The sequence below is a fragment of the Pelophylax lessonae genome (genome assembly GCF_965119305.1).
Source record: "Pelophylax lessonae genome assembly, chromosome: 11".
NCBI lineage: Eukaryota > Metazoa > Chordata > Amphibia > Anura > Ranidae > Pelophylax > Pelophylax lessonae.
Window position 1 is genome coordinate 232,212,570 of NC_138778.1, and position 26,508 is coordinate 232,239,077.

Below are 26,508 nucleotides of genomic sequence, written 5' to 3' on the forward strand. Positions count from 1 at the left end.
GCACTGAAGTCGCGGTGCGCGGCAACTTCACTAGTCGCCCCCGAAGTCGTGTCGCCATAGTGTGAACCGACTCTAAGAGTACAAAAGCTCCTACACATAAATGAGCCCCACTGGGCCCCCAAGATGAGATCCAGTAAGGAGAAGGAAAAAAAATGAGAATCCAACAATTTTTAATTAATCCTAAAAGTCCACAATAAAAATCCAGCACATTTCAGGGAAGAGTTTTAGATGTGTAAAACGAAGGATGAAATGGTAATGGGATCATGGCAGAGGCCAGTAGATCACACCACATCTCGAGTCCCTCTTATCCCTATCAGAGGAAAGGAACGTTGTTTGTCAGCAGCAGGTTAATCGCACACTTCCAGATACAAGTTAATAACGGGTTTATTTTTGGCATGAGCATTGGGCGGTGGTTTCCTCCACACGAAGGGATCCGACAGACTTAATTTATTTTAATGTTTGACTCAAACAGTTAGTATCACTGCTTATGTTCTAATGCTGAGGACCCCATAGGTTGGGCATGACGTTCTACACAATATTAGGGCGTTGGGGCAAATTATGGTCAGTTTCGTTGCCATTACCATTTCTCGATCAGGTAAGGGCTTTACTGAATAAGTATAATGGAGGCAATTTAGGTTTGCAGACCTGCCATCCCAGAGCAGGAGGTCAGAGGCCACATGGGAGGGCCAGCGGTTGGGCACCCCTGGTGTAGGCCTTTTGTTCCTCAAATTTGTAGATTCACCCTGGAACTCATCATTCTATATTAGTTCAGGTAAGGAACAGGGTCAGGAAATCCTGGCCGTGAGGCTGGTGATGTATTTACACAGCTGCGATTATGTTATAAGCACCATCCGCAGCTGGGTGCGGCAGCAGGTGGAAGAGGAATGGATGTTTGTTGGCACAGGTTAGTTAAGGTGGTGCGACATTAACATGGGGGGGCGCAGGCTGAGCTGGGTCCTATATTGTGCATATGTAACGTTTGACGTCTATCGCTTTAGTGCTTTTTATAGTGCCGAAGCCAGCCAGAGGTCGCCAACCGGACAACCACGATCTACCAGTCAACCGCGCTCTGCCGATGGATAAATCGCGAATAAGCTCCTGCTTTCTCCCCCACCCCCCGGCCTGCTGAATGGAATGTGGAAGCGGAAGCTGTCTCAGGTAACCTTTCAAGTTAACCAGCAAGTGATTGGTTGATAAGAGAACCGAGCAGTCTTAGTAACCAATCTCCACCTTGTTAATATAAAAAGGTAACTCCGGCAGCTCCGCTCCCACCCTCCGTCCAGCACTGTACTGCCTCCCGCTCTCTCTGCTCTACTAAGGTAGGAGAGGGCTACCTACACACTGCTGTGTGTTTGTGTCGGGGAATAATGTGAAGAGGGCAAAGGACACTACTGTGAGGGGCAGAGGAAACTGTTGTGGGGGCCAAGGGACACTGCTTTGGGGGGGGCACAGGACACTACTGTAGAGGGGGGGCAACATTGCTATAGGTTGGCAGAGGACATTACAGTGGGGGTGGGGGATGTGAAGGAGGCAGAGGACACTGTTATGTGTGAGGAGAGGGGGGGGCGAGGATATTGCCGTAGGGGTTGGATGATGTTAAGGGGGCAGGCAACACTACTGGGGGGGCGAGGACATTACAAGGGGAGGGGGTGATGTAAAGGGGCACAGGACACTGTTATGTGTGGGGGGGGGGGGGGAGGGCAGAGGACATTGCTGTGGGGGTTGGATGATGTGAAGGGGGGCAGGCAGCACTACTGGGAGGGAGGGGCGAGGACACTGCTATGGGGGGGCAGAGGTCATTACAATGGGAGAGGGTGATGTAATGGGGCTGGGGACACTGCTATAGGGGGGCAGAGGGACAGAGGTCCCTATAGTGGGGGGAAGGGTGACATGAAGGGGGCATAGGACACCGTTATGGAGGGACAGTGGACACTACTGTTTGGGGAGGCAGAGGACATTACTGTGGGGTTGGATTATGTAAAGGGGGGCAGACAACACTACTGGGGGGGGAGGGGCGAGGACACTGCTATGGGGGGGGCAGAGGACATTACAACGGGAGAGGGTGATGTAAAGGGGCTGGGGACACTGCTATAGGGGGGCAGAGCGACAGAGGACCCTATAGTGGGGGGAAGGGTGACATTAAGGGGGCATAGGACACCGTTATGGAGGGACAGAGAACACTACTGTTTGGGGAGGCAGAGGACATTACTGTGAGGTTGGATGATGTGAAGGGGGGCAGACAACACTACTGGGGGGGAGGACACTGGTATGGGTGGGCAGAGGACATTACAACGGGAGAGGGTGATGTAAAGGGGCTGGGGACACTGCTATAGGGGGGCAGAGAGACAGAGAACCCTACAGTGGGGGGAACGGTGACATGTAGGGGGCATAGGACACTGTTATGGAGGGACAGTGGACACTACTGTTTGGGGAGGCAGAGGACATTACTGTGGGGTTGGATGATGTGAAGGGGGGCAGACAACACTACTGGGGGGGGAGGGGCGAGGACACTGCTATGGGGGGGCAGAGGACATAACAACGGGAGAGGGTGATGTAGAGGGGCTGGGGACACTGCTGTAGAGGGGCAGAGAGACAGAGGACCCTATAGTGAGGGGAAGGGTGACATGTAGGGGGCATAGCACAGTGTTATGGAGGGACAGAGGACACTACTGTTTGGGGAGGCAGAGGACATTACTGTGGGGTTGGATGATGTGAAGGGGGGCAGACAACACTACTGGGGGGGTGATGTGAAGGGGACAGAGGAAATCACTGTGACACACTCTGTGTTCTTCATGCCATCTTCTTATTGGGGGCTTTATATTGATAGTTGTTGTTTTTTTTTTACTTTAAAGGGTGCAGGCACCGCCCACTCCCCCCCCCCCCAAACCCCCCAGGGATCTTTGATTTTCTCCATGTTGTCCAGGTAAATCTCAACCCCTGAAAGGTTGCCTACCCCTGGACTAAACAAAGAGCCAGGAAAATCTTTTATGTGCCTTCTAGAATTACGTGATTAATATAACGTGTGATCAGAAGAGCTGGAAATACATTAAGAAAGGGGCGCTGAACAGCAGATCTGGATTTTCCGTCGTGGGGGATCTGAAAACCTTCTCTCCATCACACCCTGAAAACAAGCTAAGACCAGGAAAATGATTATAAGGTGAGCGTAGCGCCCGACGTTCTCCACAGCTGTCCTCTCCTTGTTTCCACTGGAGAACCTTCCTGGAAGGGGGATGACGGAGGGTGACGCGGGAGTCTCATGCAGCTGTCCTGGGTAATTCTGGGCTTTTTCCACAACTCTCAAACTTATTTTGGTGCACGGGAGCTATTGTGAACATCAGCTGTCCCTGGGTCAGCCCTCACTCAATGTGGTCACGTGACCCGCTTCCAAGGACAGGAATACAAGTGACAATGTGAATGCTGGAATGGGAAAGTGGAAATAATAAAAATTGCTGGAGGTGGAACTTTTAGGCAGAAGAGACTTTTGATGTCACTTCTACTTCTTCAAACCCCCCCCCCCCCCCCATTCTCCTGGTATTGTTTTTGTATTCATGTACACTGTATGGGGTACACAGAAAGTGCAATCTACGCTTCCCGTCAGATGCTGAAAGTGGAGTTGGGGGCCAGGATGATGGAACTTCACTGTGCTTCTCGTCTGAGAAGATGTCAGGTGTGTAGAAGAAGTGGCAGAAAAGATGGAATCCATAGCGAAGGAGCAATCTGTCAGCGCTGGAGGAGGACGAGCCCAGAAGTCTGTTCCATTATAAAGGGGCTAATCCACAACTGATATTTCATCTTTTTGAAACTGCATTGGTAACCATTATGGGGGTTCCCACCACCCCTGTGCCGAGTTACCAGGTCTGTACATCCGCTGTGCCCATTATGAGGGGTTCCCACCATCCCTGTGCTGAGTTCCCGGGTCTGTACACCTGCTGTGCCCATTATGAGGGGTTCCACCATCCCTGTGCTGAGTTCCAGGGTCTGTGCACCTGTTGTGCCCATTATGAGGGGTTCCCACTATCCCTGTGCTGAGTTCCTGGGTCTGTACACCCGCTGTGCCCATTATGAGGGGTTCCCACCATCCCTGTGCTGAGTTCCTGGGTCTGTACACCCGCTGTGCCCATTATGAGGGGTTCCCACCATCCCTGTGCTGAGTTCCTGGGTCTGTACACCTGCTGTGCCCATTATGAGGGGTTCCCTCCATCCCTGTGCTGAGTTCCAGGGTCTGTGCACCTGTTGTGCCCATTATGAGGGGTTCCCACCATTCCTGTGCTGAGTTCCTGGATCTGTACACTTGCTGTGCCCATTATGAGGGGTTTCTACTAAGTTCCCAGGTCTGTACACCTGTTGCATGTAAAATCCGACAGGCTGGTTGTACTCAAGTTCAACTGGGATCTTGGCTGAACCGGCTGGGATTCGAAGCGTCTTTTGCAGACTGATCCCTTTTGTATTGCAACTGTTCTGTCTTCTTTTATATTGTAAAGATCTGCAAAAACAGGGAGAAGATTGTAGACCTGCGCAAGGCTGGAATGGCTACAAGACCATCAGCAAGAAACTTGGTGAGAAGGAGACAACTGTTGGAATGATTATTCGCCAATGGAAGAAATACAAAATAATCGTAAATCGTCATCGTTCTGGAGCTCCATGCAGGATTTCTCCTCATGGGGTGAGGATGATCATGAGAAAAGTGAGGGATCCGCCCAGAACTACACGGGAGGAGCTGTGAATGATCTCAAGTCAGTTAGGACCACCGTCACCAAACACACCATTGGTACCACAATACGCTGCCATGGATTGAAATCCTGCAGCGCCCGCAAGGTCCCCCTCCTCAGGAAGGCACATGTACAGTCAGGCCAATGAACATCTAAATGATTTAAAGAAGGATTGGAAGAAAATGTCATGGTCAGATGAGACCAAAATTTAATTCTTTGGCATTACCTCGACTATTTGGAGGAAGAAAAATGCAGATTATGACCCAAAGAACACCATCCCTACAGTCACCATCACTACAGTCACCTTCCCTACAGTCACCGTCCCTACAGTCACCGTCCCTACAGTCACCGTCCCTACAGTCACCGTCCTTACAGTCACCGTCCCTACAGTCACCATCCCTACAGTCACCTTCCCTACAGTCACCATCCCTACAGTCACCTTCCCTACAGTCACCGTCCCTACAGTCACCGTCCCTACAGTCACCGTCCCTACAGTCACTGTCCCTACAGTCACCTTCCCTACAGTCACCATCCCTACAGTCACCATCCCTACAGTCACCTTCCCTACAGTCACCATCCTTACAGTCACCTTCCCTACAGTCACCATCCCTACAGTCACCTTCCCTACAGTCACCGTCCCTACAGTCACCGTCCCTACAGTCACCGTCCCTACAGTCACCACCCCTACAGTCACCTTCCTTACAGTCACCATCTCTACAGTCACCACCCCTACAGTCACCTTCCTTACAGTCACCATCTCTACAGTCACCGTCCTTACAGTCACCATCCCTACAGTCACCACCCCTACAGTCACCTTCCTTACAGTCACCTTCCCTACAGTCACCATCTCTACAGTCACCATCTCTACAGTCACCGTCCTTACAGTCACCGTCCCTACAGTCACCGTCCCTACAGTCACCATCCCTACAGTCACCATCCCTACAGTCACCTTCCCTACAGTCACCATCCCTACAGTCACCATCCCTACAGTCACCGTCCCTACAGTAACCATCTCTACAGTCACCTTCCCTACAGTCACCATCCCTACAGTCACCATCCCTACAGTCACCTTCCCTACAGTCACCATCCTTACAGTCACCTTCCCTACAGTCACCATCCCTACAGTCACCTTCCCTACAGTCACCATCCTTACAGTCACCATCCTTACAGTCACCATCCTTACAGTCACCTTCCCTACAGTCACCATCCCTACAGTCACCTTCCCTACAGTCACCGTCCCTACAGTCACCGTCCCTACACTCACCATCCCTACAGTCACCTTCCCTACAGTCACCGTCCCTACAGTCACCGTCCCTACAGTCACCATCCTTACAGTCACCTTCTCTACAGTCACCATCCCTACAGTCACCATCCCTACAGTCACCTTCCCTACAGTCACCGTCCCTACAGTCACCGTCCCTACACTCACCATCCCTACAGTCACCTTCCCTACAGTCACCGTCCCTACAGTCACCTTCCCTACAGTCACCATCCCTACAGTCACCATCCCTACAGTCACCATCCCTACAGTCACCATCCCTACAGTCACCGTCCCTACAGTCACCGTCCCTACACTCACCATCCCTACAGTCACCTTCCCTACAGTCACCGTCCCTACAGTCACCTTCCCTACAGTCACCATCCCTACAGTCACCGTCCCTACAGTCACCGTCCCTACAGTCACCTTCCCTACAGTCACCATCCCTACAGTCACCATCCCTACAGTCACCTTCCCTACAGTCACCATCCTTACAGTCACCTTCCCTACAGTCACCATCCCTACAGTCACCTTCCCTACAGTCACCATCTCTACAGTCACCTTCCCTACAGTCACCGTCCCTACAGTCACCGTCCCTACAGTCACCACCCCTACAGTCACCTTCCTTACAGTCACCATCTCTACAGTCACCACCCCTACAGTCACCTTCCTTACAGTCACCATCTCTACAGTCACCGTCCTTACAGTCACCATCCCTACAGTCACCACCCCTACAGTCACCTTCCTTACAGTCACCATCTCTACAGTCACCATCTCTACAGTCACCGTCCTTACAGTCACCGTCCTTACAGTCACCGTCCCTACAGTCACCGTCCCTACAGTCACCATCCCTACAGTCACCATCCCTACAGTCACCTTCCCTACAGTCACCATCCCTACAGTCACCATCCCTACAGTCACCGTCCCTACAGTAACCATCTCTACAGTCACCTTCCCTACAGTCACCATCCCTACAGTCACCATCCCTACAGTCACCTTCCCTACAGTCACCATCCTTACAGTCACCTTCCCTACAGTCACCATCCCTACAGTCACCTTCCCTACAGTCACCATCCTTACAGTCACCATCCTTACAGTCACCTTCCCTACAGTCACCATCCCTACAGTCACCTTCCCTACAGTCACCGTCCCTACAGTCACCGTCCCTACACTCACCATCCCTACACTCACCATCCCTACAGTCACCTTCCCTACAGTCACCTTCCCTACAGTCACCGTCCCTACAGTCACCGTCCCTACAGTCACCATCCTTACAGTCACCTTCCCTACAGTCACCATCCCTACAGTCACCATCCCTACAGTCACCGTCCCTACAGTCACCGTCCCTACACTCACCATCCCTACAGTCACCTTCCCTACAGTCACCGTCCCTACAGTCACCTTCCCTACAGTCACCATCCCTACAGTCACCATCCCTACAGTCACCATCCCTACAGTCACCATCCCTACAGTCACCGTCCCTACAGTCACCGTCCCTACACTCACCATCCCTACAGTCACCTTCCCTACAGTCACCGTCCCTACAGTCACCTTCCCTACAGTCACCATCCCTACAGTCACCATCCCTACAGTCACCATCCCTACAGTCACCGTCCCTACAGTCACCATCCCTACAGTCACCACCCCTACAGTCACCATCCCTACAGTCACCATCCCTCCTGAGATGTGTGCAAACCTGGTCACCAACTACAAGAAACGTCTGACCTCTGTGCTTCCAACAAGGGTTTCTCCACCAACTACTAAGTCATGTTTTGCTTGGGGATCAAATAATTATTTTACTCACTGAACTCCAACTCCATGTATAACATTTGTATCGTGTGTTTTTTCTGGATTTTGGTTGATATTCCGTCTCTATCATATAAAATACACCAATGATAAAAATTATAGAACCTTCACTTCTTTGTAAGTGGGCAAACTTACACAATCTGCAGGGGATCAAATCATTATTCCCCCCCCCCCCCCCCCGTATAATGCTATATAGAAGTCCTGAATATTCATAAATTACTTTACAGTATATAAATCCTGAATAATATTATATTACTACATAGAAATATTGAATATTATTAGATAACTATATAGATATCTTGAATAATATTATATTACTATAAATAAGTTTTGAATAATAAATCTTGAATAATATATTACTATATGGAAATCTTGAATATTAAAATATTAATATAAAGAAATCTTGACTAATATTATATTACAAAATAGAAATCTTGAATATTATTAGATAACGATATAGAAATCTTGACTATTAAATCTTGAATAATATTACATTACTATATATAAGTCTTGAATAATATTATGTAACCATATATCAAACTTGACTAATACATCTTGAATAATATATTACTATATATAGAAATCTTGTATAATAATATATTACTATAGAGGAATCTTGAATAATATATTACTACATAGAAATCTTGAATATTATTAGATAACTATATAGAAATCTTGACTATAAATTTTGAATAATATTATATTACTATATATAAGTATTGAATAATATTATAAAATTATATATAAATCTTGAATAATATATTACTATAGAGAAATCTTGAATAATATTATATTAAAATATATAAATCTTGAATATTATTAGATAACTATATAGAAATTTTGAAAAATAATATATTACTATATTTAAGTCTTGAATAATATAATGTAACTATATAGAAATTTTGAATAATAATATATTACTATATTTAAGTCTTGAATAATATAATGTAACTATATAGAAATCTTGACTAATAAATCTTGAGTAATATCTTACTATATAGAAATCTTGTATAATATTATATTACTATATAGAAATCTTGAATATTATTAGATAACTCTATATAAATCTTGAATAATAATATAATATACCCCCCTTCTAGATTGTAAGCTCTTACGAGCAGGGCCCTCTAATTCCTCCTGTACTGAACTGTATTGTAACTGTATTGTCTTCCCTCATATTGTAAAGCGCTGCGCAAACTGTCGGTGCTATATAAATCCTGTATAATAAAATATAATAATAATATATTAATATATATAAGTCTTGAATAATATTATGTAACCATATATAAATCTTGACTAATAAATCTTGAATATTATCTTACTATAAAGAAATCTTGTATAATAATATATTACTATATAGAAATCTTGAATATTATTAGATAACTATATAGAAATCTTGAATAATTATATATATTACTATATATAAGTCTTGAATAATATTATGTAACTATATGTAAACGTTGACTAATAAATCTTGAATAATATCTTATTATATAGAAATCTTGAATATAAATCTTTAATAATATTATATTACTATATAGAAATCTTGTATAATATTATATTACTATATAGGAGTCCTGAATATTCATTTAATACTATATATAAATCTTGAATAGAATATTACTATATAGAAATCTTAAATATTATTAGATAACTATATGTAACTCTTGACTAATAAAACTTGAATAATATTATATTACTAAATAGAAATCCTGTATAATAATATAATACTATATAGAAATTGTGAATAATATAATACTATATAGAAATCTTGAATTATTAGATTATTATATAGAATTTGTGAATAATATATTGCTATATATAAATCTTGTATAATAATATTATAGCCTCCATTAGTCATAAGTGGCAGCTCAGCCGGGGCGATAGTCTGCAGAGCAGAGCGTTCTGGAGAAATGTTCTGGCCCCTGGATATGAATAGATGTGAGCGTTGGAATGAGGAGCACTCTGGAGATTGGTTCCTATTGGTGGATGGTGGAGCCTCTGAATTTTGTGAATGGTTCCTTCCATTAATATATTCTACCTCTGAATCCTGAACTGAGCGAGCGGCGAGTGAATGAGCTGCCCCCCCCTCCCCCTCCTTCATTCAGAGGCAGCGGCTCCCATCCAATGAGCGGATAGCCGCGCTCTCCCTCCGTTTCCCATGGAAATGATAGCGAAGAAGCTGCGCTGAGATACAAACCGCGTCCTACAGACTCCAGTAACCAATGGGTGATTGGGAGGAATCCTCCACCCCTTATTATATACACACCAGATTACTTTATAACCAATGCTGGATTGTAAAGGGAAAGGTGAATGTGCAGCCATTCCCAGCAACCAATCACAGTGCAGGCTTCTGCCCTGGGTTCAGTGAGCTCACATTTGATTGGTCAGTATTTACATTTTCTTCTGCCTAAAGAGCCCCTAACATGAGATTTTCATGATAAGTGCCCCATGCTCAGTGATGTGTCAGAGATCACAGTGCTCCCCCCACAATGCCTCCATCTAGGTTTTCTCTCCAGAAGGACAGCGCCATCTTTGTTCAGGCATCATCCGGGGTCACCATCTACTTCCTGGACTGTGATCTCAGCTCAGAGATGACACAAAATCATGTCATTCCTTGTGGCTGTGTTCACAAATGTCTGACGCAGATCAGCCCCCTGCTGCTTCCTCTCACCCTGCAACAAAGTTACAATGTACAGTCTGATAACTGGGGGAGGGGAGACCGAGGAAATGCCGCCTCCTCCTCCTCCTACAAAGTTACAATGTACAGTCTGATCAGTGGGGGAGGGGAGACTAAGGACATGCTTCCTCCTCCTTCTACAAAGGTACAATGTACAGTCTGATCACTGGGGGAGGGGAGACTAAGGAAATGTCTTCTCCTCCTCCTTCTTCTACAAAGTTACAATGTACAGTCTGATCATTGGGGGAGGGGAGACTGAGGAAATGCCTCCTCTTCTTCCTTCTACAAAGTTACAATGTACAGTCTGATCACTGGGGGAGGGGAGACTGAGGAAATGTCTCCTCCTCCTGCTACAAAGTTACAATGTACAGTCTGATCACTGGAGAAGGGGAGACTGAGGAAATGACTCCTCCTCCTTCTACAAAGTTACAATGTACAGTCTGATCATTGGGGGAGGGGAGACTGAGGAAATGCCTCCTCTTCTTCCTTCTACAAAGTTACAATGTACAGTCTGATCACTGGGGGAGGGGAGACTGAGGAAATGTCTCCTCCTCCTGCTACAAAGTTACAATGTACAGTCTCATCACTGGAGAAGGGGAGACTGAGGAAATGACTCCTCCTCCTTCTACAAAGCTACAATGTACAGTCTGATCACTGGGGGAGGGGAGACTGAGGACATTCCTACTCCTGCTTGCAGCAGACATCCTCTTAGCCTGGGCAAAGTCACTGAATGGAGTTCTCCCCCTGTTGCTGGGCACTGGTATATACTGTATATATGGGAAAGGTTCTGCATATGAGGAAGGTGCAGAACATTGTGCCCCCCCCCATGCACAGAGACGTGGTGCCCCCCCCCCCCTGCACAGAGACGTGGTGCCCCCCCCTGCACAGAGACGTGATGCCCCCCCCCCCTGCACAGAGACGTGATGCACGCCCCCCCCCTGCACAGAGACGTGATGCACGCCCCCCCCATGCACAGAGACGTGGTGCCCCCCCCCATGCACAGAGACGTGATGCCCGCCCCCCCCCCATGCACAGAGACGCGGTGCCCCCCCCCCATGCACAGAGACGTGGTGCCCCCCCCCCCATGCACAGAGACGCGGTGCCCCCCCCCCATGCACAGAGACGCGGTGCCCCCCCCCCCATGCACAGAGACGCGGTGCCCTTTAGCAGACGGGCGGCGCTGCTATTAATTGTTAATGGCAACCCACATATCTGCGATTTCGTACGCCAAAGGGCAGCCTCCTTCCGCAGCACCGTGCGCTTCGCTGCTTTCTTTAGAGAAGAGTAGGGAATTTTATTTCTGCGTTTCTCACACTGGGCAGGCCAATGAAATTATCCGGCTGCCCTACATGCGGCGTTGGGAAACGCGCTCGGTCGCACCTATAGGTCAGCAGCTTAGCGGCTAAGTGGTGAGCACTTCCGCCTGGCAGCACCAGGGGTTGTCGGTTCGGATCTTTTATCACGGCATGGAGTTTGCATGTTCTCCCTGCGTGGGTTTCCTCACACATTCCAGGTGGCAGGTTAATGGGCTTCGGGCTAAACTGGCCTTTAGATTGTAAGCTCATTGGGGGCAGGGACGACACATACTGGATGTACAGCGCTGGGTAGATTGTCAGCTCTATATAAATAAAAATTTGCACGCCAAAAAGGTTCAACAAAATAAAGTGAGAAAAAGCGGCAGCACACAAATAGGTAGAGGGCAAACCCTATGGATGAAGAATCTAATCCTAGGCAGACGCTGGGACCTGTGGTGCGGTGTCTGTGGTGCGGTGTCTGTGATGCGGTGTCTGTGGTGCGGTGTCTGTGGTGCGGTGTCTGTGATGCGGTGTCTGTGGTGCGGTGTCTGTGGTGCGGTGTCTGTGGTGCGGTGTCTGTGGTGCGGTGTCTGTGGTGCGGTGTCTGTGGTGCGGTGTCTGTGGTGCGGTGTCTGTGATGCGGTGTCTGTGGTGCGGGGTCTGTGATGCGGTGTCTGGGGTGCGGGGTCTGTGATGCGGGGTCTGTGATGCGGGGTCTGTGATGCGGGGTCTGTGATGCGGTGTCTGTGATGCGGGGTCTGTGATGCGGGGTCTGTGATGCGGGGTCTGTGATGCGGGGTCTGTGATGCGGGGTCTGTGATGCGGGGTCTGTGATGCGGTGTCTGGGGTGCGGGGTCTGTGATGCGGTGTCTGTGATGCGGGGTCTGTGATGCGGTGTCTGTGATGCGGGGTCTGTGATGCGGTGTCTGTGATGCGGGGTCTGTGATGCGGGGTCTGTGATGCGGGGTCTGTGATGCGGTGTCTGTGATGCGGTGTCTGTGATGCGGGGTCTGTGATGCGGGGTCTGTGATGCGGGGTCTGTGATGCGGGGTCTGTGATGCGGGGTCTGTGATGCGGGGTCTGTGATGCGGGGTCTGGGGTGCAGGGTCTGTGATGCGGTGTCTGTGATGCGGTGTCTGTGATGCGGTGTCTGTGATGCGGTGTCTGTGGTGCGGTGTCTGTGGTGCGGGGTCTGGGGTGCGGGGTCTGTGGTGCGGGGTCTGTGGTGCGGGGTCTGTGATGCGGTGTCTGTGGTGCGGTGTCTGTGGTGCGGTGTCTGTGGTGCGGTGTCTGTGATGCGGTGTCTGTGATGCGGTGTCTGTAATGCGGTGTCTGTGGTGCGGTGTCTGTGATGCGGGGTCTGTGATGCGGGGTCTGTGATGCGGGGTCTGTGATGCGGTGTCTGTGATGCGGTGTCTGTGATGCGGTGTCTGTGATGCGGTGTCTGTGATGCGGTGTCTGTGATGCGGTGTCTGTGTTGCGGTGTCCGGGGTCAGTGGCAATGTTTGGAGGTATACATTGGATGTATTATTGCTTCCTTTGGGAGGATTGGCAATCTGACTCCTCCCTTCCTACCCTATATTTTGGAGATGAACACCATTTAAATGAGGTTGCTTGTGGGAGGCTGAGCTATTTGTTTCCTCTTGTCCTGTCTTGTTTGGATGCCTGTTTTGGGTGGGCCTCCCCCCCTCCCCTCCGGGCACAGATTCATTTTCCTCCCCCCCTCCCCTCCGGGCACAGATTCACTCACCTCCCCCCCTCCCCTCCGGGCACAGATTCACTCACCTCCCCCCTCCCCTTCGGGCACAGATTCACTCACCTCCCCCTCCGGGCACAGATTCACTCACCTCCCCCCCGGGCACAGATTCCCTCTCCTCCCCCCTCCCCTCCGGGCACAGATTCACTCACCTCCCCCCTCCCCTCCGGGCACAGATTCACTCACCTCCCCCCCTCCCCTCCGGGCACAGATTCACTCTCCTCCCCCCTCCCCTCCGGGCACAGATTCACTCACCTCCCCCCCTCCCCTCCGGGCACAGATTCACTCACCTCCCCCCCTCCCCTCCGGGCACAGATTCACTCACCTCCCCCTCCGGGCACAGATTCACTCACCTCCCCCCCGGGCACAGATTCCCTCTCCTCCCCCCCCTCCCCTCCGGGCACAGATTCACTCACCTCCCCCCCTCCCCTCCGGGCACAGATTCACTCACCTCCCCCCCTCCCCTCCGGGCACAGATTCACTCTCCTCCCCCCTCCCCTCTGGGCACAGATTCACTCTCCTCCCCCCCTCCCCTCCGGGCACAGATTCACTCACCTCCCCCCCTCCCCTCCGGGCACAGATTCACTCTCCTCCCCCCCCCTCCCCTCCGGACACAGATTCACTCTCCTCCCCCCCCCTCCCCTCCGGACACAGATTCACTCTCCTCCTCCCCCCCCCCTCCCCTCCGAGCACAGATTCACTCTACCTTGATCCCTTGGTCATTGGGAGACCACCAGACCGAACTGAAGTGAGTACCTACAGTATCTCACAAAAGTGAATACACCCCTCTCAGTTTCAGGGTCTTGGCAATCTTCTTATAGCCTAGGCCATCTTTATGTAGAGCAACAATTCTTTTTTTCAGATCCTCAGAGAGTTCTTTGCCATGAGGTGCCATGTTGAACTTCCAGTGACCAGTATGAGAGAGTGAGAGCGATAACACCAAATTTAACACACCTGCCCCCCATTCACACCTGAGACCTTGTAACACTAATGAGTCACATGACACCGGGGAGGGAAAATGGCTAATTGGGCCCAATTTGGACATTGTCACCTAGGGGTGTACTCACTTTTGTTGCCAGCGGTTTAGACATTAATGGCTGTGTGTTGAGTTATTTTGAGGGGACAGTAAATTTACACTGTTATACAAGCTGTACACTCACTACTTTACATTGTAGAAAAGTGTCATTTCTTCAGTGTTGTCACATGAAAAGATAGAATAAAATATTTACAAAAATGTGAGGGGTGTACTTACTTTGTGAGATACTGTATCACTCCTTCTGAGATTACAATTCAATTTTAACCCACTTAAACTCTTTTTACAAACTCCCCTGAAGAAGCCAATAAGTGAAACGCGTCGGAAGGAGTTTTTTTGTTAATACCAAACACATTATACATCCTCTGTGCAGTTGGTTTTGCACAGAGCAGCCTGAATCCTCCTCTTCTTGGGTCCCTCTTCTGTGCTTCTGGCCCCCCTCTCCTGTCAAGTGCCCCCACAGCTCGCAGCTTGCTATGGGGGCACCCGAGCCGAGTCACAGTTCCCTATGTCCATTCAGACACGGAGCTGTGGCCCCGCCCCTCTCTCTCCTGATTAGCTTACTGACTTTGACTGACCGCAGCAGGAGCCAAAGGCACCCATTCAGACACGGAGCTGCGGTTCGGCTCCGTCCCCTCCCTTTCCTCATTGGCTAAATGATTTTAATTGACAGCAATGGGAGCCAATGGCTGCACTGCTGCTGTCTCAACCAGTGAGGAGGGGAGTCCCGGGCAGCCGAGACACTCCTGCAACATTGCTGGATAGAGAGGGGGCTCAGGTAAGTATTAGAGAGGCTGCTGCACACAGAAGGCTTTTTATCTTAATGCATTCTGCCTTTACAACTCCTTTAAGTTAACGACATATCACAAGTAGTTTGTAAAATGCAGCGTGATTTGCAGAATCAGATCGCATGGGTGTGAACTAGGGTTGCCGCCTGCCTGTGATGCACCCGGACAGTCCGGGTTTCAGTCCACATTAGAGCCGGACACATTATTCAGACAGGAATGTGACTCGGAACAGGGCTTGACAAGAGGGGGAGGGGCACTATGTGTGCCGCATTACTTTTCTCTTTGGAATGCCCAAAGATGTCCCAGGTCTGTTATATTCCTATAGTGTATACTAAAAAAAAAATAACTGTGTATACTTTAACCACTTGCCGATCGCCAGCAGTACATATATTGCGGCAGGTCGGCTCTGTCCCGTGAAAATAACGTAACTGTGTGTCGCTTTGCGGGACTACACGCACGCTCCTTCGCCACAGGGGGAACCAATCAGTGGGTCCGGCAGCCGAGATTGCCGCCAGGCACCCGCGATCGCTCCCCCTGGAGACAGAACGGCGGTCTGCCATTGTAAACACTGCTCTGTCAGTAATGAACACAGGGATCCTCCTATTTAGGATCACAGGTCTCTGTGTTCATTCAGCAAGCCCATCCCCCCACAGTTAGAAAGCACCCCCTAGGTACACATTTAACCCTTTGATCGCCCCTGGTGTTAACCCCTTCCCTGCCAGTGTTATTAGTACAGTGACAGTGCATATTTATAGCACTAATTACTGTAGTAATGTCACTGGTCCTGTCAAAAATGTCAGTTAGGGGTTCGATCTGTCCGCTGCAATGTTGCAGTCCCGCTAAAAATCGCTGATCGCCGCCATCACTAGTAAAAAAAATAAATAAATATATAAATAAAAATGACATAAACCATTCCCCTAGTTTGTAGAAGCGATAACTTTTGCGCAAACCAATCGTTATACACTTATTGAGATTTTTTTTAACAAAAATATGTAGCAGAATACAAATTGGCCTAAAATGATAAAAAAAATTAGATTTAAATTTTTTTTTTTTATTGGGAATGTTATATAGCAGAAAGTGAGAAATAATGTTTTTATTTTCATTTTTTTTTTTTACAGAATTGTCGCTCTTTTTTTGTTTATAGTGCAAAAAATAAAAATCGCGAAGGTGATCAAATACCACCAAAAGAAATCTCTATTTGTGGGGAAAAAAATATGTAGCAGAATACAAATTGGCCTAAGAGGATGAAAAAATTTGATTTTTAATTTTTTTTTTATTGGGAATATTATATAGCAGAAAGTGAAAAATATTGTTTTTTTTATGTTTTTTTAGAACTGTCTCTCTTTTTTTGTTTTTAGAGCAAAAAATAAAAATTGTGCAGATGATCAAATACCACCAAAAGAAAGCTCTATTTGTGGGGAAAATTTTGTCGCAGAATACACTTTAGCCTAAATTGATGACATTTTTTATTGGGAATGTTATATAGCTGAAAGTGAGAAATATTGTTTTTTTTTTTTTTAGAATTGTTGCTCTTTTTAAAAGTAAAAATATATATATATTTTTTTCAAAATTGCCAGTCTTTTTTTATTTATAGAGCAAAAAATAAAAATCGTGGAGATGATCAAATACCACCAAAAGAAAGCTCTATTTGTGGGGGAAAAGTAGCAGAATACAAATTGGCCTAAAAGGATGAAAAAAAGGATGAAAAAATTTGATTTTTAATTTCTTTTTTATTGGGAATATTATATAGCAGAAAGTGAAAAATATTGTTTTTTTTTTTAGAATTGTCTGTCTTTTTTTGTTTATAGCGCAAAAAATATGTAGCAGAATACACATTAGCCTAAATTGATGACATTTTTTTATTGGGAATGTTATATAGCAAAAAGTAAAAAATATATTTATTGGTTTCAAAATTGTCGCTCTTTTTTTGTTTATAGAGCAAAAAATAAAAATTGTGGAGATGATCAAATACCACCAAAAGAAAGCTCTATTTGTGGGGGAAAAGTAACAGAATACAAATTGGCCTAAAAGGATGAAAAAAAGGATGAAAAAATTTGATTTTTATTTTTTTTTATTGGGAATGTTATATAGCAGAAAGTGAGAAATATTTTTTTTAGAATTGTTGCTCTTCTTTTGTTTATAGCGCAAAAAATAAAAATCAGGGAGGTGATCAAATACCACCAAAAGAAATCTCTGTTTGTGGGGAAAAAATATGTAGCAGAATACAAATTGGCCTAAGAGGATGAAAAAAAAAATAGATTTTAAATTTTTTTTTATTGGGAATATTATATAGCAGAAAGTGAAAAATATTGTTTTTTTTATGTTTTTTTAGAACTGTCTCTCTTTTTTTGTTTTTAGAGCAAAAAATAAAAATTGTGCAGATGATCAAATACCACCAAAAGAAAGCTCGATTTGTGGGGAAAATTTTGTCGCAGAATACACTTTAGCCTAAATTGATGACATTTTTTATTGGGAATGTTATATAGCAAAAAGTAAAAAAAATATATATATTTTTTTCAAAATTGCCAGTCTTTTTTTATTTATAGAGCAAAAAATAAAAATCGTGGAGATGATCAAATACCACCCAAAAGAAAGCTCTATTTGTGGGGGAAAAGTAGCAGAATACAAATTGGCCTAAAAGGATGAAAAAATTTGATTTTTAATTGTTTTTTATTGGGAATGTTATATAGCAGAAAGTGAGAAATATTTTTTTTTTTTTTTTTTTTTTTAGAATTGTTGCTCTTTTTTTGTTTATAGCGCAAAAAATAAAAATCAGGGAGGTGATCAAATACCACCAAAAGAAAGCTCTGTTTGTGGGGAAAAAATATGTAGCAGAATATATATTGGCCTGAATTGATGACATTTTTTTATTGGGAATGTTATATAGCAAAAAGTAAAAAATATATATATTGGTTTCAAAATTGTCGCTCTTTTTTTGTTTATAACGCAAAAAAAAAAAATAAACGCAGAGGTGATCAAATACCACCAAAAGAAAGCTCTACTTGTGGGGAAAAAAAGTAGCAGAATACAAATTGGCCTAAAAGGATGAAAAAATGTGATTTTTAATTTTTTTTTTTTTTTGGGAATGTTATATAGCAAAAAATAAAAAAAAAATATATTTTTTTTCAAAATTGTCGGTCTTTTTTTGTTTATAGTGCAAAAAATAAAAATCATGGAGGTGATCAAATACCACCAAAAGAAAGCTCTATTTCTGGGAAAAAAGGACATCGATTTTTTTTGGGTACATCATCACACGACTGCGCAATTGTCAAAGTAGCGCAGTGCCGAATTGCAAAAAATGGCCTGGTCATTGGGGGGTAAAACCTTCCAGTGGAGAAGTGGCTAAAGTGTTCAGTCTTGTCTTGAAGGAAAAGCGGCACCCCAAGTGTGCACAGCCATGCGATCCGATTCGGGTGCGGATAAAAAAAAAGGGTCCTGCGTGTGTTTGGTCTGAATGCGATGCGAATGGCTGAAATCGCATCGCACAGACATCGTGGTGCGACAGCAATGCGGTGCAAATCACATGCGATGTCTGCCATTGCACTGGTGTGAACCGGCTCTAACAGGTAACTCTTCTTTACTGCGACATTGCTGATCAGTGTAGTCACTAATAAAGAAAACAAACAATATAATAAACAGCCCAGAGGGAGCAAATAGAAGCGACTTGTGAGGGTTTCCTTACACCGGTGTTACCAGCCCCCGACACTAATCCCAGCTTTGGAATGAAGGATGTAGCAGGCGAGTCAGGGCCAGACATGTCTCCGCTGTCCTCATTCCCTCCCGCACAACGCCCCTTCTCTGCAGTTACAGCGCGGAATAACAGGAGAGAATCAGGGAAAATGACAAATGGAATTATTGAAGGCAATTATTGTAAAACATTCAGTCATATTGCCCCCCTGAGAGGGGGCGCCCCAGGCTGCTGCCCCATTGATTGTTATGGCGTATGTAATGTGTATAATGTGCTGCTATTACTAAGAGATGAGATCTTGATTTGTCCATAAATGTATCCCATACTTTGTAGACGCGATACCTTAGGCGTAAACCAATCAATATACGATTATTACGATTTTTTTTTACAATATGTAGCAGAATACAAATTGGCTTAAATTGATGAACATTTTTTTTATTGGGAATGTTTTATAGCAAAAAGTAAAAAATATTGTTTTTTTTTTTTCAAAATTGTTGGTCTTTATTTTTTATTTTTTTTTTAGAATATAAACAAAACAAAACCGACAGATTTGAAAACAAAATACAATGTGGGCGGATCCTGACAACCCGCTGTCGGTTGACATCACTGAGCCAGCCGCTCCCACCCCCTCCGCAGCCCAGCGCTCACTGGAGCGCTGGGCTGCGGAGGGGCGGGAGCGGCTGGCTCAGGCTCTCAGCGGCTCGCTGAGAGGCTGAGCCAGGTGCCGGTCTAGGCATATGGGAGGATCCTGACCATTAGGTCTCGATCTTTCCACAGCCTGGACTGGCTCTGTGATATCAGCCAACAGCGGGCTGTCAGCTGAAAACGGGTCACAGAGGTTCAGAACGAACAGCCCTCCTGTAAACCACAGGAGAAATACAGCCAAACCAGCTTTCCTCGTACTTCGATTGATCAAAGACCACTGATCGCTCAGTTCTCTGAGCTCCCTGAGCAGAGAGCTGGTCACTCTCAGTCAGAGGCTCTCTGTTCTGCCCCCCCCCCCACCACTCACTGGAGCGCTGAGCTGTAGAGGGGGTGGGAGCGGTAGGCTCAGGCTCTCAGCTGCTCGCTGAGAGGGTGAGCCGGCTGCCAGTCTAGCCATGTGGGTGGATCCTGACTATTATGTCACAATCTTTCCCCAGCCTGGACCGGCTCTGTGATGTCAGCCGACAGCGGGCTGTCAGCTGAAAATGGGTCACAGAAATGCAGAACGAACAGCCCTCCTGTAAACCACAGTAGAAACACAGCCAAACCAGCTTTCCCTGTACTTTGATTGATCAAAGACCACTGATCGCTCAGTTCTCAGGGCTCCTTGAGCAGAGAGCTGGTCACTCTTAGTCAGAGGCTCTCTGTTCTGCCCCCCCCCACCGCTCACTGGAGCTCTGGGCTGGGGAGGGAGCGACCGGCTCAGGCTCTCAGCGGCTCTCTGCTCTGCCCTCTCCTCACGCACTGGAGCGCTGAGCTGTAGAGGGGGTGGGAGCGGTCGGCTCAGGCTCTCATCGGCTCGCTGAGAGGCTGAGCCAGGTGCCAGCCTAGGCATGTGGGTGGATCCCGACCATATGGTCGCGGTCTTACCCCAGCCTGGACCAGCTCTGTGATGTCAGCCGACCGCGGTCTGTCAGCTGAATTTGGGTCACAGAAGTGCAGAACGAACAGCCCTCCTGTAAACCACAGGAGAAATACAGCCAAACCAGCTTTCCTTGTATTTCGATTGATCAAAGACCGCTGATCGTTCAGTTCTCAGAGCTCCCTGAGCAGAGAGCTGGTGACTGTCAGTCAGTGGCTTTCTGTTCTGCCCCCCTGCTCTCACTGGAGTGCTGGGCTGCAGAGGGGGTGGAAGGGTCCGGCTCAGGCTCTAAGCTCCGCCCTCTCCTCGCTCCCTGGAGTGCTGGGCTGCAGAGTGGGTGGGAGCAGCTGGCTCAGACTCTAAGCTCTGCCCTCTCCTCGCTCCCTGGAGTGCTGGGCTGCAAAGGGGGTGGGAGCGGCTGGCTCAGACTCTAAGCTCTGCCCTCTCCTCGCTCCCTGGAGTGCTGGGCTGCAGAGTGGGTGGGAGCAGCTGGCTCAGACTCTAAGCTCTGCCCTCTCCTCGCTCCCTGGAGTGCTGAGCTGCAGAGTGGGTGGGAGCAGCTGGCTCAGACTCTAAGCTCTGCCCTCTCCTCGCTCCCTGGAGTGCTGGGCTGCAGAGTGGGTGGGAGCAGCTGGTTTAGACTCTAAGCTCTGCCCTCTCCTCGCTCCCTGGAGTGCTGGGCTGCAGAGTGGGTGGGAGCAGCTGGCTCAGACTCTAAGCTCTGCCCTCTCCTCGCTCCCTGGAGTGCTGGGCTGCAGAGTGGGTGGGAGCAGCTGGCTCAGGCTCTAAGCTCTGCCCTCTCCTTGCTCCCTGGAGTGCTGGGCTGCAGAGTGGGTGGGAGCAGCTGGCTCAGACTCTAAGCTCTGCCCTCTCCTCGCTCCCTGGAGTGCTGGGCTGCAGAGGGGGTGGGAGCGGGCAGCTCAGGCTCTAAACTCTGCCCTCTCCTCGCTCCCTGGAGTGCTGGGCTGCAGAGGGGGCGGGAGCAGCTGGCTCAGGCTCTAAGCTCTGCCCTCTCTTCGCTCACTGGAGTGCTGGGCTGCAGAGGGGGTGGGAGCAGCTGGCTCAGACTCTAAGCTCTGCCCTCTCCTCGCTCCCTGGAGTGCTGGGCTGCAGAGTGGGTGGGAGCAGCTGGCTCAGACTCTAAGCTCTGCCCTCTCCTCGCTCCCTGGAGTGCTGGGCTACAGAGGGGGTGGGAGCAGCTGGCTCAGGCTCTAAACTCTGCCCTCTCCTCGCTCCCTGGAGTGCTGGGCTGCAGAGGGGTTGGGAGCAGCTGGCTCAGGCTCTAAGCTCTGCCCTCTCCTCGCTCCCTGGAGTGCTGGGCTGCAGAGGGGGGTGGGAGCGGCCGGCTCAGGCTCTCATCGGCTCGCTGAGAGGCTGAGCCAGGTGCCGGTCTAGGCATGTAGACGGATTCGGACCATAAGATCGCAATCTTTCCCCAGCCTGGACTGGCTCTGTGATGTCAGCTGAAAACGGGTCACAGGAGTGCAGAACGAACTGCACTCCTGTGATCCACAGAAGTACAGTCAAACCAGCTTTCCCCGTACTTCTCCTTTAATGTAAAATTACCTGCAGCTGGCATAAGTACCTCAATCTGTCTTCATATCATCTTCACTAAAACTGGGAGAGAAATGGCCAGCCTTAGGGGTCAGAGAGGGTCGTGTTGCTCTGCAGGGCTGTCGGTCTAACCCTGGAAAGACGCTTACAAGAGGGGAGAACGTGGAGATGACTTCATCAGTGTTTGCCCAATCACAGCCTCTGGCACAACTGAATGTGTTCAATAGTCTGCAGCTCTGTGTGAATTACAGGACTGCATGAACAGTTCATGTATGTATTGTCACCTTAAAAACCTAACTAAGGCTGGGTGATCGCTAAGATACATTGTTGCTTGTGTGCAGCGATTAGTAGCGGGGCGCTCACGAATGTTAGAGCAAACATCCCCCATGTGTGTCCAACCTTAACAAACAGTTTGAACCTCCAATATTCCTAAATGTGACGCAGAAACAAACTCCATGACCGCAAACAGCGACCGCCCAAATCACAACCCAGCCCCGAAATCACAACCCAGCCCCGTCCTTTCTGTTCTTATACTAGCAAGACGTTATGCCTTTTGTATCTATAGCGTGTGTATATTCAATGTACAGATAAAATCCAGTTTAAAGCCAGCAGAGCGCCCCCCTGTGGACATCCAACAGATATCGGAATGTCATCTATTTCCATTGTAAACACAGGCAGTGCAAATGACTCGGACCTGGTGCTACAACCACAGCAAAGCAAAACAATCACAACACATAAAGATACAATGTAACAATATAGAAATTACTTTGCAACAATGTCTAGAAAGCTTCTTCCTATTTTGTTTTCTGATCAGGATATGCAGAAGAATTGCGTGTTTTCACAAACTTTATCCTCTGGGGAATAGAGCGGGGGGGGGGGGGGGTGTCATCACCTATAGCAGGGGTCTGCAAACTGTCTAAAAAGGGGGCCAGTTTACTGTCCCTCAGACTTTAAGGGGGCAGGATTGTGACCATAGGGGGTAGAGAGGGAGAAAAGGTCCTGACGTCAGTGGGGAAAAACAATGCCTCCTTCTTGTTGTCATTGTGCCCCATTATTGGCTTCATTGGACCCAATTGTTGGTGGTATTGGGAGGATTTATGCCCCTTTGTTGGTGTTGGTGGGAGAAGTTGTGGCCCATCCTTCGTGTCGGTGGGGGGCATTGTACCCCAATGTTGGTGTCAGTGGGAGGAATTGTGCCTCGATGTTGGTGGCATTGGGAGGAATTGTGCCCCTTCACTGGTCTTAGTGGAGGGAATTATGCCCAATTGTTGGTGGGAGGAATTGTGCCCCATCATTGGTGTCAGTGGGAGGAATTGTGCCCCATCCTTGGTGTTATTGGGAGGAACTGTACCTCTTCACTGGTCACGGTGAAGTGGAATTATGCCCCATTGTTGGTGGGAAGAATTGAGTCCCATCACTGTTGTCAGTGGGAGGAATTGTGGTACCCCATCCTTAGTGGTATTGGGAGGAATTGTGCCTCTTTACTGGACTCAGTCGGGGGGAGGAATTATGCCCCGTTGTTGGTGGTAGGAATTGTACCCCATCCTTGATGTCAGTGGGAGGAATTGCACCCCATCCTTGATGTCAGTGGGAGGAATTGCACCCCATCCTTGGTGTCAGTGGGAGGAATTGTGCCCCATCCTTGGTGTCAGTGGGAGGAATTGTGCCCCATCCTTGGTGTCAGTGGGAGGAATTGTGCCCCATCCTTGGTGTCAATGGGAGGAATTGTGGTGCCCCATCCTTGGTGGTATTGGGAGGAATTGTGCCTCTTTACTGGACTCAGTGTGTGTGTGTGTGGGGGGGGGGGGGATTATGCCCCGTTGATGGGTGGGAGGAATTGTACCCCATCCTTGGTGTTAGTGGGAAGAATTGTGCCCCATCCTTGGTGTCAGTGGGAGGAATTGTGCCCCATCCTTGGTGGTATTGGGAGGAATTGTGCCTCTTTACTTGTCTCAGTGGGGGGGGGGGGGGGGTTATGCCCTGTTGTTGATGGGAGGAATTGTACCCCATCCTTGGTGTCAGTGGGAGGAATTGTACCCCATCCTAGGTGCCAATGGAAGAAATTGTACCCCATCCTTGGTGTCAGTTTGAGGAATTGTACCCCCTCCTAGGTGTCAGTGGGAGGAACTGTGCCCCTTTATTGGGTCTCAGTGGGGGGAATTCTGCCCCATTGTTGGTATCAGGGAATGAAATAGTCCCCCAAGGGCTGGAAAAAAGCAAATAGGGGGCCGCATCTCACCCCCAGGCCACAGTTTTGGAGACCACTGTCCTATAGGCACAATGACCCAGAAATCTGTCAGTAACCCTGAGATGAGTCATTATCTTTCGCTGACCCCATGCGGCATTTGATAAAAAATGAAAGCACTTGAGAAATTAGCAAGTCTGAGATCCCTAGGGGGGAGGGGTAAATATTCGGCTATCACAAGACATTATAAAGACATTGTGGTCACTGGGGGGAGGATTGAAGTGTTACCTAACAGAGTGTAATGGCAAAGCATTCACCGCTACGCCTCTCTAGCAAAGCGGGGCAGCTTGAGGGTTAATAGTGCTGCTAAGTGCATGCAGAATAAATAATAATTAGCAGTCGGAAGTCTATGTACATATCATCACATACATACCCAGGAGCTGGGGCAGCACTGACTGGGTCAGAAGGGGCCAGGGGACCGAATGATTTCACTTTGGGCTGACACCATTCGTTGTGCCCAGCGCAGTCCTGGAGGGATCTGATCCACCAAGGTGCAGCATTAGACGGGGGGGTTGTCGGATGGTGGGATCTGGGCCCCAGCACTGCACCAGTGCTAGTACTGGAGTACACTCGCCAGTATCAATCTACCAATACCAGTCAAAGGAGGATTTTACGTGAAACTCAGCAATGGCAGGGTTCAACGTACCGAAGACTCCAACGGTTTCGGGGTTAATGATACTGGAGAATTCTGTGTAGTACTAGAGCAGAACTTACCGCCGCCAGCACTGCATGGGTTACTATTGCAATGGATTACAGAGGAATCTAATGATCCCAGTCCAGCACTGATCCAATTATTGATAAGAGAAGAATGCCACCATTACTGGGGACTGGGGGATGGGGGGGGGGGGGGTATTACTCATCCAAATCAGTACTGTATATAGTAAATAGAAGCCGATGGATTACACACAATACAAAGTACTAGAAGTACAAGGAACTGGTACTAGCAGAATCTTCTACTAGCACCGGTGACTGGTACTTGTACCCGGATACTCATCACATCACCAACCAGTACCCCAATAACCCCCAGTGACCCAGAGATCACCTCTTACCTCATCCACAGTCAGGGGCATGCAGATCCGGTACTCCTTCAGCAGCATGATAGTGGGGTGTCAGGGAGAGCAGTGAGGAGCACAGGGTGGGTGATGAGATTTTAGGGGGGGGGGGCGCCCTAGATGAAGAATAAGCTTCTGATGTAGACTCCTCTAGAGAACATAAGTGGATGTCAGACCTTGGCCAGCATTATGGGGGGGGGGCAGCTTAATATTATCCACTGATCAAAGCACTGCAGCCATACAGGGGGGGCACACAGCGATCCCAGCACAAAGGCAGCCCCCGACCCAGCTGCAGGGCTCCAACCACAACAAGCCCAGTCCTTCACACCAGCAGAACCAGCTGCACACCTCAACCAGTCCCAGTGTAGCCCTTTATCCCAGCTGCAGATCAATGGGAAACCAGTCCAGTCCTTCACACCAGCAGAACCAGCAGCAGAGAAAAGAGATGAGCCCAGTCCTTCACACCAGCAGAACCAGCTGCAGAGCACAGAGATGAGCCCAGTCCAGTCCTTCACACCAGCAGAACCAGCTGCAGAGTACAGAGATGAGCCCAGTCCAGTCCTTCACCTCCCTAGACCCTGCTGCAGAGCAATGAGATGAGCCAAGTCCAGTCCTTCACCTCCTAGACCCTGCTGCAGAGCAATGAGAAACCAGTCCAGTCCTTCACCTCCCTAGACCCTGCTGCAGAGCACAGAGATGAGCCAAGTCCAGTCCTTCACAGTTGCAGAGCAGTTCTTGTAGCAGAGCCCAGCTGCAGAGCAATCCTTCGGAACCCAGATCCTGCAGCAGAGCACTCTTCTCCCAGATCCAGCTGCAGAGCAATCCTTATGACTGAGCGGAGAGGAGAGAGGAGCCTACACTCTGCAGCACAGCAATCTTTGTGTCTGCCCCCCAGTGCTGGCTGCAGGAAGCCCCCTCCCCAGTGATGCAGCCTCTTCAGTTCCCCAATGTGTGTGACATCAGCAGGAGGAAGGATGTGCTCTGCTCAGCCAATGAGAGATCCTCACACGCTATTTAAACACCAGAAGCAGCAGCAGATGATGAGGGGTCCCCGGCTGGGGAGGGCACACTCTACAC

The 26,508-nt window shown here is 48.3% G+C and overlaps 1 protein-coding gene across 2 annotated transcripts in view; it reads right to left on the reverse strand.

Annotated features, from left to right (window-relative positions):
• PITPNC1 (phosphatidylinositol transfer protein cytoplasmic 1) overlaps window positions 1-25,912 on the reverse strand; it is a 242,031-nt gene extending 216,119 nt beyond the window's left edge. For both annotated transcript variants that reach the window (XM_082272120.1, XM_082272121.1), the window contains exon 1: window positions 25,429-25,912. In XM_082272120.1, the coding sequence (XP_082128246.1) occupies window positions 25,429-25,476 (48 nt within the window). In that variant the 5' untranslated portion in view covers window positions 25,477-25,912. The remainder of the gene's footprint in view (window positions 1-25,428) is intronic.
• Window positions 25,913-26,508: the final 596 nt, after the last annotated feature.